General features: G+C 33.4%; 2 protein-coding genes across 10 annotated transcripts in view; one reads left to right on the top strand and one right to left on the bottom strand.

The window, feature by feature from the left end:
* The window catches only part of DOCK7 (dedicator of cytokinesis 7), a gene marked incomplete at both ends in the record, with an annotated part of 202,642 nt that overhangs the window by 87,130 nt on the left and 101,577 nt on the right, over positions 1-13,935 (top strand). The gene's annotated exons all lie outside the window — the stretch shown is intronic.
* On the bottom strand, positions 2,182-13,899 carry ANGPTL3 (angiopoietin like 3; the record flags this gene model as incomplete). The annotated part of the gene is made up of 7 exons (XM_080692028.1): positions 2,182-2,366; positions 2,723-2,989; positions 5,812-5,907; positions 6,349-6,462; positions 8,079-8,190; positions 12,691-12,801; positions 13,405-13,899. 7 exons carry the CDS (start codon positions 13,897-13,899, stop codon positions 2,182-2,184), a joined length of 1,380 nt encoding a protein of 459 aa, XP_080548154.1.

Genomic DNA, 13,935 nt, shown 5'->3' with positions numbered 1-13,935 from the left:
AGATTCAAAAATTAATTTATGTTCATGGCAAGCCATATTATCCTATGACTTCATAACCAAAAGGATGTGTTTTAATCTCAGTTACTATACTTCTTCAGTAGACAAGCTTGAGAGACGACACAGGTCTCACTGAGTTGCAGAGGGCCTCTAAGTAGCTGAGGCTGTGTGTGAACCGTGATCCTCCTGTCCCAGCCTCCCAAATGCTGGTATTACAAGCGTGCGCCACCATGCCTGGCTAGATATTGTTTGTTTGTTTGTTTTTTTGTTTTTGTGGTACTGGGGTTCCTGGAAGCCCTTCTACCTCCGGGCTACACTCCCAGACCTATTTTTATATTTTTATTTGGAAACGGTCTCTTAAGCCAGTACGGCTGGCTTTGAACCTGCGTGATCCTCCTGTCTCCGCCTCCCAAGTGCGGGTATGAAGACTGAGAAAGGCCATTAGATTAGATAGCTGTGAGTTAGTGGTGAAATTCCAACACTTTAAGAAAAGCATTAAGGACAAACGGACATAATTTTATGAACCTAAAGAAGAAAGTCTTTTTCTCTACCATAATTACCTCATTCTGAGCCTTATATGGACAAAAATCAATTTGAATACCCTTAGAAGCAATACAACAATGCATTGAGTATGATACTTTTAAAAAAGTACATAAGGAAAAACAAGTCCAGGAAGCCTTTGGTATGTTACATAATTAACTATTTTGCATTTGAAAGCTTCTAAATCTTTTTTGGAAGAAAAAATATTTTTTATATGCTGGCTCTAGAAACATCTAGTGTTAATTTTTAAAGCTTAGGATGTGGTTCTGAAAATTATAACCTATCCTTGCTTCATTCTTTTCTATTTTTCTGAAAGAAAGTATTTATGTAGGGTCCCCATAGGTCATACATACCTTTTAAATATGTAATATATAAAATAATTTAAGATATATAATCTGGATATTGACTAAGTGACTCACTATATTGTGTGAGTACTATATTCTTTAAAAGTTGGGTTTAATTCAAAATTTTACTTTTCTTTAGTAGTTTTCTAAGAAAATTAAGTAAAAATAATACTGACAAATGGTATGGTAAAAAAATTGTATCTAATAATCTTTAGAGATTTAGAGTTTAAATTATTTGAATTAGAAACAATCTTATGTTTATTATATCAATTAAAAAACTATAAGAATTTAAATTTAGATAATTTAGGGACTGAGTATTTATTGAATTTTAAGCATACATACATGCCTGACAAATTATTTAAATATTGCATAACATGTTATGATTTTTAATTCTACTTAAAATCTACACAAAAGTATTAGATTCATAGCATGTCCAGAATGAATAAATTGTTAAGCTTCATGCTACAAAGGCATTTATTCTTTTGTATTGTATTCTGACAAAATTCACTACAATATTGTTTTCACAGTAGTAAGTGTTAAATATAATATGCATACAGTACAGATAAGTTAACAGATATGTTAAGGCACAGTGATACTCATGCTAAAGTCAATATGACTTGGTGATCGTTATCTACTGCATTTGCAAATGACATCGAGTAAATGTCTATTTAATGACTGTTTTGTAAATGACTATTTTAAAGCAGTAGTGTGTCCTCCTTTGTTTGCTTTTATAAATAAATCATATTAATCATTGACTCTAGGTATTTTGTAGCAAAATAAAGCCTCAGTTTTAATATAATCTAATAGATTTTTTGCATATACTCTGAACTGTCTGAATTTTAGCTTGAAATTAATAATATTATAGCATTTAAGAACCCTAAATTATTACTTTTTTGAATGTATTCATCTTGAGAATTATCACAAGAATACTAGATTTTTTTAATTGGGGAGGTTATAAATTAACTCATATAATCACTTTTAAAATAAAAATGTCTGTAATTTTTTAAAGAAGTTATTTAAAAATTCACCTATTATTTATGATTTAGATTGTGACCATCTAAGATTGATTCCCATATCATACAATAAATGAACAGATGATGATATACAGGAGAATTTTGATTGAGAAAGGGAAATGGTGTCGAGGTGATGTGATGATGCCTAATCTTAAATTGATAATGGCTTTAAAATAAAAATTTTCTTTCTCAAGCCTTGCATTAAAGATTTAATACAAGATTATTAAACCACAGTAACCTGGGAGGAGTTTAATGTTTAATATATTGGCTTTCTGATTTGCTTAAATTCATTCAAAGCTGTCTAAATTTACCGGATGGATCAACATTTTGGTTGATCTGATAGAGTATAACCTTCCTTTTTCAGACCTCCAGCAGATACCTCTTCTCTTCTCTGCCTTAGATTTTGCTTTTGGTCTGTTATATTTGCCATTTGGGTTGTTTTCTCCACATACATCATGCCACCACCAGCCTCCTAAAGAAGACAGATATGCAATTTAGTGGATACAAACTCACACATAGTTACTGTTAATTATATTTAACTATGAAAACATCTTCATTTTCTATTGCAGTATTGTAGATGAATCTATCCCAATTTTAAATAATCTGTATAACTCTCATATATACAACTAAAAGTAGATTATCTGTGGTGGAATGGAAGTAACTACTGAAGTAGAATTAACACTTTTTTAGGTAATGGTTAAGAGATTTTTATCTATGGAACATGCTTATTTGGGATTAAGATTTTAAAGAGTCGACATTATAGATAATAGCTAAAACTGTAAGAATATATCTTAAATATATTAGAATATTGATATTAGAAAAGGATACCTGGATAACTTTCTGAACAGTTGAAGTGTCCTTTTGCTTTGTGATCCCATGTAGAAAACATCAAATCTTTGTGTTCTGGAAGTGACTTAGGGATATCGCCGGCAATCTCAACAAGGTGTAGTGTATAATTGGTTTCATGATTTCCCAAGTGAAAAGAATATTCAATATGATGTTTGTTGTCTTTCCAGTCCTCTAGCTCAATTCGTAAAATGTAATTAGACTGATTCACTATGGAATATATCTTTTCTAGGCCCAACCAAAATTCTCCTGAAAAGACAAGTTTTCCAAATCTCAGAATGGTTAACTATAGATGAGGTCCTGACAGTTTAAGAAAGTTTTTAATAGGTATAAGTAAATGAATTGTTTTAATTCTGAATTCCAGGATTCTAAAATATTAAGAGTATTTTAAAGTATTTCTTTTTTAAATTTTTATTGGTTTATTATAGTTATACATCTTAGTGGGATACAAGATGGTGAAGACATACATGCACACATCACCCAATTAGCCCTCACCCAATTCCTGCCCCATTCCCTCCCTTCTCTCCTTCTCATACCCGGCTCAGTGATTAACTTTGATATGTTTCTTAAAGTACATCATGTGCATTAATTTTATTGAAAATGATTTCTGTTCCAAATTATTAAAGATATTAATAGGCCTGCTTAAAATTGATTATCTTTTCTAAAATTAATATTATAAGATATTCCTCATATATACATATCAAACTGTAATAAATATTTTTTTTGCTTTGGTCATTGGTAGAATAATTATCTCACTTCTAAATCCTTATATCATCTTTACTATTATTTCTTTATTAATATTGGTATATAGTCAAGAGTCTTATTATTCCTGGACTTGGATAATAGGAATATCATTTTTCTCAGATATAGATTTGGACCTTAGTATTACTTAATAAAAATGTTTTCTTTACCCTAATATGATGTATGAATATAATACACCAATAAAAATTTTAAAAAATGTTTTCTTCATAGAAAAGGATGAATATATATTTAAAAGACATTCTAAATTTAAATGCTTGATTCATCATAACTTTTCTCCATAATTTTTTATAGTACAGGAATTTGAACCTAGGTCCTTGCACATCTTTATAATTAAAAAGATTTTTTGGTTTGGAATTAAAAAGTAACATAAATATAAATAGATTATCCTTTATCAAAATCCTTATCAAAATATTTAATTTAAAAAGTCAAATTCCCTTATTGCTCTTGAATTAATAAAGAGTTTCATTTAAGGATTATAAGCTCAAGTCCAGATGGTTTGCTTCCTTATCAGAAATAGCCAGACGTGGTGGCGCACGCTTGTAATCCCTGCGCTTGGGAGGCGGAGACAGGAGGATCGCGCAGGTTTGAAGCCAGCCTCGCTGGCTTAAGAGACCCTGTTTCCAAATAAAAATATAAAATAGGTCTGGGAGTGTAGCCCGGAGGTAGAAGGGTTTCCAGGATCCCCAATACCACAAAAAAAAAAAAAAAAAAAAAAAGAAAGAAAGAAATGAGCACTCTGGACTTGTCAGTCTTTATTTTTTGGTTATACTCTCTTAGAAGAACTGTGGCTACAAAATATCACTGTATGTTCCTTCTAGTTAGGGATTTAACTAGTACCTTTAATACAGTTTTTTTTTGGGGGGGAGTGATGGTATTGGAGATTGAACCCAAGGGCAATTCTATCTCTGAGCTATACTCCTAGTCCTTCTTATTTTTTGTTTGGAAATAGGGTCTGGCCGGGTTGCTGAGAGTCTAGCTTATGTTTCTGAGGCTGGCTTCAAACCTGTGACCTCCCGTCTGAGCCTTACAAGGACTGGGATTACAGAGGTACTCCACCATGCCCATCAAATTCAAATATTTTTAAATTAGCTGGGCACAATGGTGGACACCAGTTATCCCAGTACTTGGGAGGATCAGCCTTGGCAACTTAGTGAAGTCCTTAGCAACTTAGTGGGACCCTGTTTCAAAATAAATAACAAAATATGGCTGGAGGTATAGGTCATAGGTAGAAATCTCTGGGTTCAATCCCCAGTTCCAATATATACATATATATCACATATACAAACATAAATGAAAATATTTATATATTTTGAATGGAGAAATAGTACTGAGTGTTACAATTTTGATGTGATAATAGGTGTTTTCTATTTCATAACTGATCACTTATTTATCATTTATGTTTTTATAATGTGCTTTTGGGATTTTAAATATATATTATTTTTATTTTGCTTATATTATTTTGTGATCAAAATAGAGTAATTTGCCCTAGGTTAGCTGAATCATTTTAAACCACATATTCTGTAGTATACATTTATAATATTTAAATAGTTAGTATTTAAACATTTATACTGTATGTCTGATAGTTTCTTAACTTTTTTACTACTATTATTATTATTTTTTATTTAATTTATTTTTGCACTGTTATGTAGGCCAGGAAAATATTCTAAGATTGAAATCTACCCCTACCCCCTTCTAAATTTTAATTATTGATACTTAAAATGTTAATAAAAAGAATATACTAATGAGAGCTAGGAATAACTATCTTTGCAACTCATTCTTAACACTTATGAAAGCACATCATACTTAATCAAAATTTTTTTAATAATTATGATTTTAAACCATTAAGTTAAATTATAAGTTTAATTAATAGTAGACATATAAGTATAAATCAAACAATGACAGTTATGGTAAGTAATTCATAACAAATGGGCAATCATTTATCAATAAGTTTTATGAAGGCTAAAACATTTTCTTGTTCATTGTTACATTTCCAATGCCCAGTCTGTAATAGGTTCTTAATAACTATTTCTAAATTAAGAAGTAAATGAAGCCGGGTGTGGTAGTGCACGCTTGTAATCCCAGCATTAGGGAGGCTGAGACCTGGAGGATCACGGTTCGCAGACAGCCTCAGCTACTTAGTGAGGCCCTCTGCAACTCGGTGAGACCCGGTTTCAAAATAAAGAATAAAAATAGGGCAGGAGGTGTAGCTCAGAGGTCAAATGCCCCTGGGTTCCATCCCCAGACCCGCCAAAAAAAAAAAAAAAAAAAAAAAAAAGAAGTAAATGAATAATTGAATGAAATTATCTTACCATCAAGCCTCCCAAAACCATATTTGTATTTCTCCCATGTTTCATTGAAGTTTTGTGATCCATCTATTCGGTGTTGAATTAATGTCCATGGGATACCTGAATATAATAAGTGGAATTGTACATTTTAGTAGATAAATATTAAAATATATTAAAATACCTTTTTTGAATTGGGTTTTAATTGATGGCTTTTAAGGTATTTTTTTAATATGGTAAGTGTACATTAAGTATATGGCAATATACTTTATTATTATGGTTCCAAACAGTTAAGTGAAAGGTAAGTAAAGAATTTTTTCTTGATAAACTTATTGACAATAGTCATTTCAGATGATCTTTACAAAGGAGATGGAGAATATTGAATAAATATATAAATAAACAAGTCAAATATACATACCTAGATTTATATTAATTTTATATGTATACTCATGCACATTTCATTTTATCTATTATCTAACACAACAATAAAAGGGCTCCTCTTGCTGGTAGGTAATGAGTAACTTGAGTTAACTACTGCTCATTTTTTCCTTAGGCAGGTTTTACCTGATTCTACATCACAGTAGACATTAAAAACTTGTGAGTTGCCGGGTCTAATGGCATACACACCACTTGCATGTTCACCTCTGTTGTAAATGGTAGAGCAATCAGCGGGAATGTCTAGAATCAACAAATATAGAAGATTTAGTAATAGAAATACTTTTGGACTTGACATTTAATTTCACATAGCATGAAATTGTGGATATAATTTTTTAGTAATGCTTATATGAAGGCATTTTATAGATGACATGTTATACAAAGAATACTAAAATAGTATTACGAAACTTATTTGTTTTTAAAGAAAAGTGACAAAACAAGAACTTTAAACACATTGTCTTTTTTGCTAGGTATAGTATGAATATTAGGTGGCAGAAATATGTATGAAGTAGTTCAGTGTTTGGTGCATAGCAGGTAGTCAGCAGACATGTGTGGAGTAAATGGACATGGAGAAAACTAACCACTTAAAATAGGGTAGAGGTGTAGCTCAGAGACAGAATGCCCCTGAATTCAGTCTCCAGTACCAAAAAACACCTATACATATATATGTAAATATATATGTGTATATATACACACATACATACACAAAGCAAACAAGTGGAAAGAATTATTGAAGACAGTATAATCTTTTGTATTCAACAGTTGGTAATATTGTGCTGAATTTGCTTTGAGACAAATATGTATTGTTTGTGCTATTTGAAAGTAATTTTCAAACCTCTTGACCTTTAACCCTGTAAAAATTTCAGCATACATCTCTTAAACATTAAGTTATTATTTTACATAATTGTAATAATATTACCATATCCAAGAGAATTAATATACATTCCTTTTTTTATTTTTGGCGGAACGGGGGATGGTACCCAGGGGCATTTTACCTCCAATCTACACCCCAGCCCTATTTTTTATTTTATTTTATTTTTTTATTTTTTGCGGGTCTGGGGATGGAACCCAGAGGCATTTGATCTCTGAGCTATATCCCCTGTCCTATTTTTTATTCTTTATTTTTTGAAACAGGGTCTCACTAAGTTGCAGAGAGCCTCACTAAGTAGCTGAGGCTGTCTGCAAACCACGATCCTCCAGTCTCAGCCTCCCAAATGCTGGGATTACAAGTGTGCCCCACCACACCCAGCTCTTTTTTTATTTTTGTAACAGGGTCTCACTGAGTTGCGAAAGGCCTCACTAAGTAGCTGAGGCTGTCCATGAACCATGATACTCCAGTCTCCGCCTCTCAAATGCTGGGATTACAAGCGTGCACCACCATGCCTGGTCTCCACATTACCTTTTACCTTATATGAAGTATATATATTTTACTGATTGTCTTCAGATATTGTGTGTGTGTGTGTGTGTGTGTGTGTGTGTGTGTGTGTGTGTGTGTGTGTGTGTTACTGGGGATGGAACCCAGGGGCATTCTACCTCCAAGCTATACCCCCAGTCCGATTTTTTATTCTTTGAAACCGGGTCTTACTGAGTTGCAAAGGGCCTTGCTAAGCAGTAGCTGAGGCTGTTCATGAACTGAGATCCTCCTGTCTCAGTCTCCCAAATGCTGGGCTTAGAAGCATTGGCCACCACACCTGGCTCCAGAATGCTTTTTAAATAGGATTTTAAAAACTACCCAGGATTCAATTTAAGTTGACATACTTGGTGGATATGTGTTCTCCTTTTTTAGTGTAGATCAGGTCTTGAAGAGAGGGAATTTGAGGATAATGGTTTCAAGAAGAAAACCCACCAAATTATCTTACCGTCTTGTTTATTTTTTGTTTCATTCAGCTGAAGAGGGGGAGTAGTTCTTGGTGCTCTTGATTTGGAAGAAAGAGAATTTTCTATGGATTCTTGAATACCAGTCCTTCTGAGCTGTTAAAAAAATGTATAAATTTAGCCAGGCGTGGTGGCGCACGCTTGTAATCTTGGTGCTTTGGAGGCTGAGACAGGAGGATGACACAGGTTCAAAGCCAGCCTCAGCTACTTGGTGAGACTCCCAGCAACTTAGTGAGACCCTGTTTCCAAATAAAATATAAAATAGGTCTGGGAATATAGCCTGGAGGTAGAATGCCCCTGGGTTCCATCCCCAGTTACACACACACACACACACACACACACACACACACACACACACACACTATATATATATATATATATTTATTTATTTATTTACATTTATTTATTTATTTATTTATTTATGGTGGTACTGGGAATTGAATCCAGAGGCAGTCTACCTTCAAGTTACACTCCCAGACTGATGCTATTTCTTATTTGTAAACAGGGTCCTACTAGGTTGCTGAGAGTTTCATTAAATTGCTGAGGCTGTCCTTGAACCTATGATCCTTCTGTCTCAGCCTTCCAAGTACTAGAATTACAAGCATGTGCCAACATGCCAAGCTATAAATTTACTTTTAAAAAATGGTTTTGAGCCGGGTGTGGTGGTGCACCCTTGTAATCCCCACGCTTGGAAGGCGGAGACAGGAGGATCACGCAGGTTCAAAGCTCCTTGCTGGCTTAAGAGACCCTGTTTCCAAATAAAAATATAAAATAGGTCTGGGAGTTTAGCCTGGAGGTAGAAGGGTTTCCAGGAACCCCAGTACCATATAATTAGGAGAATCTAATTAAGTATCCTTAGCATACGTTATATGCTTCTTATCTTTCAGTTCATAATGTTATGGCTTTTGATGTTGTATAGATAACTGAAATACTTAATCATACATATTATTTAATGAATTAAAAAATAAAGAGAACACTTTTTCTTCCTTCCCCTCCCCTCTCCCAAATGAACATTTGTACCAGCCCCCCCCCCTTTTTTTTGGTGGTATTGGGGTTCCTGGAAACCCTTCTACCTCCGGGCTATACTCCCAGACCTATTTTTCTTATACTTTTTTATTTGGAAACAGTCTCTTAAGCCAGCGCTCACGGTTGGTTTCGAACCTGCATGATCCTCCTGTCTCTGCCTCCCAAATGAGGGGATTACAAGTGTGCACCACCATGCCCGGCAGTACCAGCCCTTTAAAAAAAATTTTTTTTTGTTTTGTTTTTGAAACAGGGTTTCACTAAGATGCTGAGAGCCTTAAGTTGTTGACATTGGCAACAAACCCTTGATTATCCTGTCTGGGTCTCCCAAATAGCATAGATAATGCCAAACCCTAAATATGCTTTCTGCCCTATATGTACATGCTTATGACAAAGTTCAATATGCTCAGTTTACTTAACATATTTTAATATATTTTTCTGATTTATATGAATAGAATATATTTAACATTCTATTTGTTAACATAGGAATATTTTATATTTAGTAATTCTCAGTTGTTGTTCTTATTGACTCTCAGACTGGCCATAAAGACGTAGCACATTTCAATAAGGCTGTTTGCTGGATAAGTTTTTATGGTTTGTTTGTTTGTGGTTCTGGCGATTGAACTGAGAGGCATTCTACCTCTGAGCTATCCCCCCAGCCCTATTTTATTTTTTATTTTGAAACAGAGTACAGTTAGGTTGTTGAAAATCTTGCTAAATTACTGAAGCTCTCTCCTCGAGTGTGAGATATTCCTGTTTCAGCCTCCCAAGTACTGGGATTATAGGTGTGTGTCACCATGTCTAGCTTGGATAGTTTTGGACCTGTAAACATACCTATAGAGGCTGGCAGGTTTTTAAACATAATCAGTATATTTCTATATTATTTTGTTGTTAGTTTAGCAATTTTTATTTTATTTAAAGTGTAGGTTTGGCCCAGGTGTGGTGGCGCACGCTTGTAATCCCTGTGCTTGGGAGGCAGAGACAGGAGGATCGTGCAGGTTTGAAGCCAGCCTCACTGGCTTAAGAGACCCTGTTTCCAAATAAAAATATAGAAAATGAGTTTGGGAGTTTAGCCTGAAGGCAGAAGGGATTCTAGGAACCCCAGTACAATAAATAAATAAATAAATAAATAAAGTGCAGGTTTGTAATTAATTACTTTTCTTATAGATGAGGAAAGCAGGATACATAATATCTTGCACTATTATTACTTTTTATTGTGGTGGTGCTGCAGATCAAGCTCAAGGGCCATATACATGCCAGGCAAGTACTCTACTACTGAGCTACAGTCCCAATCCTATTGTTAGTCTTGTAATGCTGGCATAAATGACATTTCCTAGAACTTATCTTGTAGAGATCTATTGTAAAATTGAGTTATTGGGTCTTTTCTACTAAGTAAAGTTACTTCAAAGTCACTTAACTTTTTTGAGTTTGTGTTTTATAATTTAAATATGAGAAATTAGGCCATCAGACTGTTTTTCTCAACTCAGAAAGTGATTGTTTTGATTTCTTCATGCAGACGTTCCCCTTTATCAGGGTACTTTCTAAGATTCCCAGTGGATGCCTGAAACTGTAGATAATGCCAGAGCCTAAATATACTTTTCCTCCCTATATGTACATGCTTATGACAAAGTTTAATTTATAAATTAGGCATGGGAGATTAATAACAATAACTAACAAAATAGAGTAGGATAATTATAACAATATAGTAAAGGTTTTGTGACTATGACTGCTCTTAAAAATCAAGGTAAATATTAATATCTAATATTTTCAGAATGCAGTTGAGGACATAGAAAACATAGAAAGTGATATACAGATAAAGTTACCGATGCATATTTAATGTTTAGATAGAATATTTATCATCATCTCATTGTGCCATTTTGCTTTTATGAATATGATTGATTGAATCATAGTAAAAGAATTTTGACATAAACATACATAATAAAAAAATTAAGGCCGGGCGTGGTGGTGCACGCTTATAATCCCCGCTCTTGGGAGGCAGAGACAGGAGGATTGCACGGGCTCGAAGCCAGCCTCAGCTACTTAGTGAGGCTCTCAGCAACTTAGTGAGACCCCGTTTCCAAATAAAATATAAAATAGGTCTGGGAGTATAGCCTGGAGATAGAAACCTGGGCTCCACCCCTAGTACAAAAAAAAATTAAGAAAATTTAAAGCATTTGGCAAAAAATAGTTTTGGAAGGTAGCATTATCTATTAAAATCATGTTTGTTTAGTGAAACTTAGTAACTACTTGTTTTAGAGTTCTTGGGAAATATTTTATACAAGTTTTGCTCAGTCTGCTGTTTTTTGAACTCTTGAATGGCTAAGTATCTTACTAATTAAAATTTTAAAACTCATATTGGAAAACTTAGAATCTGATAGCTTTATTCTAAATAAATACTTCCCTTTCATCTAGCTAGTTATTTACATTGTAGATTAATTATGGTTTTGGGTATTGAGCTTTACAGACATATAGTTTCTAATTACATGAATAATATATCATCTTTATTAACTTCTGTGTGTTAAATACAATATTACCTTCATATAAATATTTATTGAGTACCTACTCTATGCCATACATTGTTTTGTAAAAATAATGTAAAAAAATCTCTGTAGTTCAGGGATGGGCAGATAAATAACTAAAAAAATATATTATGTTAAAGTAAAAGTAAAAATTAAGGAGAAAAAGTAGTAAGTAGGTAGAAGCTTTAAGGGATGGAATTAGAGAGTTGTGATTTTTGATTAAGTAGGTAAGAAGGAATCACTGAGAATTTACTATTTGAGGAGTGACTGACAGATTGGGCCACACAATTCCAGACAGAGGGAAGAGCAGGGGCAAAGGCCTGACTGGGGCAGTGTGTCTGATGTGTTTGAGTAACAATGAAGAAGCCAGAGTCACTAGACTTAGTTGAGGTAAAATCGGTAAAGTAGTCAGGGCCTGGCCATCTTGGGTCTTCAGAACTATTGAGTGAAATGGAAAGCCATTGTGTTTTGAGCAAAATGGAGACTTGATCTAATTTAAAGTTTACTAGAAAGCCGGGCGTGGTGGCGCACGCTTGTAATCCCAGCACTCGGGAGGCTGAGACCTGAGGATTGTGGTTCACAGACAGCCTCAGCTACTTAGTGAGGCCCTCTGCAACTCAGTGAAACCCAGTTTCAAAATAAAGAATAAAAAATTGGGCAGGGTTGTAGCTTGGAGGTCAAATGCCTCTGGGCTCCAGCCCCAGCCCCACCCCCCTCAAAAAAAAGTTTACTAGGTTTACTTTACCTGCTATGAACGAATTGTTTTTTTCTCACAGCATTTCTGTAAGATAGGTTCTTGTTATTGTCTTTGTAGGACATATGAGGAAACTGATAGAAAAAGTGAGTTTAGCAATTTATTCTAAGTCACCCAGTAAGTATTAGAGCCGTGACTCAAATGCAGGCAGTTTACTAGCTGTAAAGACTGCTGTCCTAACAATCGAGTTACTTAAATGATTTTACTCAGAGTCATGTGAAGATTTTAAATAATTTTAGGGTTCAGTATTTTAATAAAATGATGTGAAAGATTGGACATACCATGAAAATACTAACTTACCTGATTTTCTATTTCTTTTATTTGACTGTGCTGGTGGTTTAATTGTTTATATTGTTCTTCCACAGTCTGAAGAAGGTCTTTGATACTGTCATCTTGCTGTTCTACAAAAGTCTGGGCATAGATTGTAGTTTAGTTAAACATTTCTTTTTTTGTTATGGTGTTTATTTATAACTATCCCAATATTATTTAAAACCAATATTGGTTTGAAAAATGAAAATGAATATTGGTATTTTCCCTCATATGCTTTTTCCAAGTAATGCATTATTTTGTTCTTCCATTTAAAAATATGTGCTATCTGTACAATTTGATTTTCTGAACTTTGCTTCTATTAGGAGAAAAAAATCGACAGTACTTTAGTAGGAATAAATCTTTACCATTTTTACATTAATTTCTCCATTTTTGAACCTGAAAGAGTAATTTTTACTTACTTCTAGTTATGTGTATTAGTATAAAAATTTAGTGTCCTAATTTTATTATTTAACTGATTAGTAATTTTCATAGGAGATTTTCAAATATAACGTTTAGTTGTTTTCATATGTAATTTTAGGGAAACAAAAACCAACTAAAAATTAAAATGAGAAATTTTATTTTCTAGATATTGGTTTTCTTAAATAAAACAAGGTATTTCAACAATAAAACAGTATTTCAAATAGTATGTCTTAAATTTTATTTTAATCCACATTGTAAACATAACCCTCTTTGGTTTCTACTTACTTTAAGTGAAGTTATTTCTGGATGTTCCTGAATTTCAGGTTTATTTTGAATTAAGTCAGTTAATTGCTCCTCCAAGTATCTCACTTTTTGCTGAAGTAGAATTTTTTCTTCTAGGAGGTTCTCAAGCTTTGAGTTGAGTTCAAGTGACAGATTCTTTACCTCTTCATTTTTGACTTGTAGTTTAGAGGTAGTTCTTCTCAGTTCCTTTTCTTCTTCTTTGATTTCATTGGTTTGCAGAGATAGATCATAAAAAGACTGATCAAATATGTTGAGTTTTTGAAATATGTCATTAATTTGGCCCTTAGTTTTATGAACAAAGTCTTTAAGACCATGTCCTAATTGAAGGAGGCCATTGGCTAAAATTTTTACATCCTCTAACATAGCAAATCTTGATTTTGGCTCTGATGATATAGAATCAAATGACGAATTATCTTGATCAATTCTGGAAGAAATAACTAGTGGAAGAATAAAAAGAAAGAGCTTAATTGTATGCATTTTAATCCTAATTATTCAATTTCAGGCAATTTGAAA

This window comes from Muscardinus avellanarius (genome assembly GCF_963383645.1).
Source record: "Muscardinus avellanarius genome assembly, chromosome: 3".
Taxonomy (NCBI): Eukaryota; Metazoa; Chordata; class Mammalia; order Rodentia; family Gliridae; genus Muscardinus; species Muscardinus avellanarius.
This window is presented reverse-complemented; position numbering and strand designations above follow the sequence as displayed.